This window comes from Contarinia nasturtii, unplaced genomic scaffold (assembly GCF_009176525.2).
Source record: "Contarinia nasturtii isolate CC-2019 unplaced genomic scaffold, AAFC_CNas_1.1 Cnas_scaffold_5244, whole genome shotgun sequence".
Taxonomy (NCBI): domain Eukaryota; kingdom Metazoa; phylum Arthropoda; class Insecta; order Diptera; family Cecidomyiidae; genus Contarinia; species Contarinia nasturtii.
The window spans coordinates 1,565-4,075 of record NW_022202521.1 but is presented as its reverse complement, the minus strand read 5'-3'; the positions used below and the strand labels follow the sequence as shown (position 1 = coordinate 4,075).

General features: G+C 33.2%; 1 protein-coding gene across 1 annotated transcript; it reads left to right on the top strand.

The window, feature by feature from the left end:
* Nucleotides 1-1,394: 1,394 nt before the first annotated feature.
* LOC116351330 lies at nucleotides 1,395-2,117 on the top strand. The gene is made up of 2 exons (XM_031783420.1): nucleotides 1,395-1,706; nucleotides 1,772-2,117. The coding sequence occupies exons 1-2, from the start codon at nucleotides 1,408-1,410 to the stop codon at nucleotides 1,914-1,916; spliced, it is 444 nt and encodes a 147-aa protein (XP_031639280.1). The 5' UTR covers nucleotides 1,395-1,407; the 3' UTR covers nucleotides 1,917-2,117.
* The last annotated feature ends 394 nt before the right edge of the window (nucleotides 2,118-2,511 follow it).

Here is a 2,511-nt window from a genome sequence, read left to right as displayed (position 1 = left end):
TTTATTATTTCGAACGCGAATGGCTTGGAACACACTGCAACTGGTTTGAAGGCGCTGCCGAGTACACGCCATCAACAAACAACGGACAAGAAAGCCATAATGCAACGATAAAAAAGAGATTTGAGATAAATATAAAAGCTTAGATACACTGAGATCAAAAATCCAAGATTTTGATCTCAAATCTGATCTAGATAAAAAAATTGATCTAAAAAAAACACTTAATATACTTATGACTAACTTAAGTTGACTTATTTGTTGCTTGTTCGTATTTTCAAAATGAAAATTCTTCATTTTTATCCGTAAAAAACTAAAAGATATAATTTGGTCCTAAATTGTGTGAAAACCCCTAACCTCAAAATAGTAAGAGGGTCATAAAATAGACGTACCTTGTTGTTTGTTCAAATTTCGATTGGTATTCTTCTCTTTCTATGTTCAAAATAACTTTTTTGTCGTAGATACTTTTGCATATGCTACAGCTTCGATTAACACAGCCAGAATGAGTTTTATGTCCTATGATACGGTTGTGCAAATGATTGAGCTGTCATTTGGTGTCATTTAATTCAAGTGTCTTGTCGAACTTTTGAGAAGATGGCGCTAAAATTTCATTTATCGTTCAATTATTTACGTTTAAATCATTTTTTTTACCAAACTTTCATCGACAAATTAATTTATTTATTTTATTCAGAAAGAATACTGGAAAGACGACACATATCTTCTGAATCAATCATTTGTGAATTTTTGACAGCAAGTTTGAATCATCAATGATCTAATGATCAGGCTTAAGCAAGCTATAAAAATGAGTATCTCATTAACTTCAGCTTTTTTAATTGAAATTCAATTATCCGTAGCAAAACTACCTGGAAAAATACCATGACTCGCATGTGATGTCTGAATTTCTGAATTGTAACGCATCAAAATGTGTTAACATGAAAAATTGAACGAACTCAGCCGTATAAATAGAATTGAAGACATCTGTTTTGGGTTGGGTGTGAGTTATTATAAAGACGACAGATCGTACAAAACATGAGCTGACTGGAGCACACCCAGAGCATATACTGAGCATAGATATATATCCGGGATATTTTGTGAGTATCCGATATTTATCGCAGCCAGACATTATAATGGAGTGAAAACAATAGAAGTGATTGTTATAGGTCTAAGTATAAAACCATTTACATTACTACAATCACTATAACAATAACTTCTATTGTTTTTACTCTATTTCAAAGTCTGGCTCCAATGAATATCGGATACTGACAAAATATCCAGTATATATATCTATGCTTAATATATGCTCTGAGCACACCTGTGTAAATATGACTCAAAATTCTTCTCTCCGGAATATGATCGTGTTTAATTTCAAAAGTGTATGACATGTTCCCGAAACAATACTTATATCATTTCAGTATGAATCGAACTTTATTCAGTGTCACTCCTCAGCCACCTCTACATAGTTGTATACTCACAACTTATTTTAGTCACAAACAGTTTGAATTCAGAATGATTCGATTTTTCATTTTAACATTACTTTTTTGTGGAGCGTTTTCAACACCCGGTATTCTGAGTGATTTGCGTAATGTTAGTTTGGCACTTAAAGTATTTCATAGAATGAACGAAAGTCTGAACGAAGTGATTGAACATTTGAAAGATTCGTTGGCCAACGGGAAAACCCAGTACAAAGATGAGGAAATGCTTCAACTCATCGAGTAAATTGCATTTTGATTTTTGTTCGTCTTCAATTTATTTATCAATTTTTCTTCTTTGGACATAGAAAAATTACTAGCACCATCGTTGAAGATTATTCTGATGGAAACGGAGAAGGTGATTCGTATCAAATTGGTGATGAAGCAAACCAACTCGACGAAAATGATTTTGACTGTAAAAACGATGACTATATACTCGAACGAGAGCTTTGAAAGTAGTTTACGTTTTACTCAAATTTGAATAGACCAATTTTAGTTTCTATGACGTAAGGTAACACTTGTACAAATACAACATTAAACAAGCAATCATTGGGTTTTTTGAAGGGCTCGCATGTTTCTGCATCGTTTTGAATAATTGCGTTTCAATCTATGGTTCACAATTTTACCCAAATAAAATGTTTCCAAGAAATAAAACGAAAGGCTTTCATTCTTCTTCTCCGATTAATATTTATTGAAATGTTCTGAAAGAGAAAACTGATACAAATTTCAAATGGAATGAATTCAAATTAGTTTTTTGACGTAGGTATCTATTGACTCAAGATTGAGTTGAATATGTGTTATGTATGTGGTTAAGGTTTCATGCGATGAACATTCTTTATGTGTTGATTGGCATCGCTTTTCCGTGTGAATCGGGCAGCGCATATTTTGCATGCAAATAGCTTCTCGCCGGTGTGAGGAGTTCGATGGTGTTCGTCAAAAAAAATTTCAATTTCTTGCGAAAATCCTCGGCGACACTTCAAACATTTGAACGGGAATTGATCTCGATGTGTACCCAAATGCATGGCCAGTTCAAATTTCTGAATGAAAC

Excerpts from the sequence above, each read along its gene's own strand:
- LOC116351330 (XM_031783420.1), top strand. The coding sequence starts at position 1,408 with ATGAATCGAACTTTATTCAGTGTCACTCCTCAGCCACCTCTACATAGT. Across the intron at positions 1,707-1,771 it reads GAAATGCTTCAACTCATCGA|AAAAATTACTAGCACCATCG; the intron begins GTAAATTGCATT and ends CTTTGGACATAG.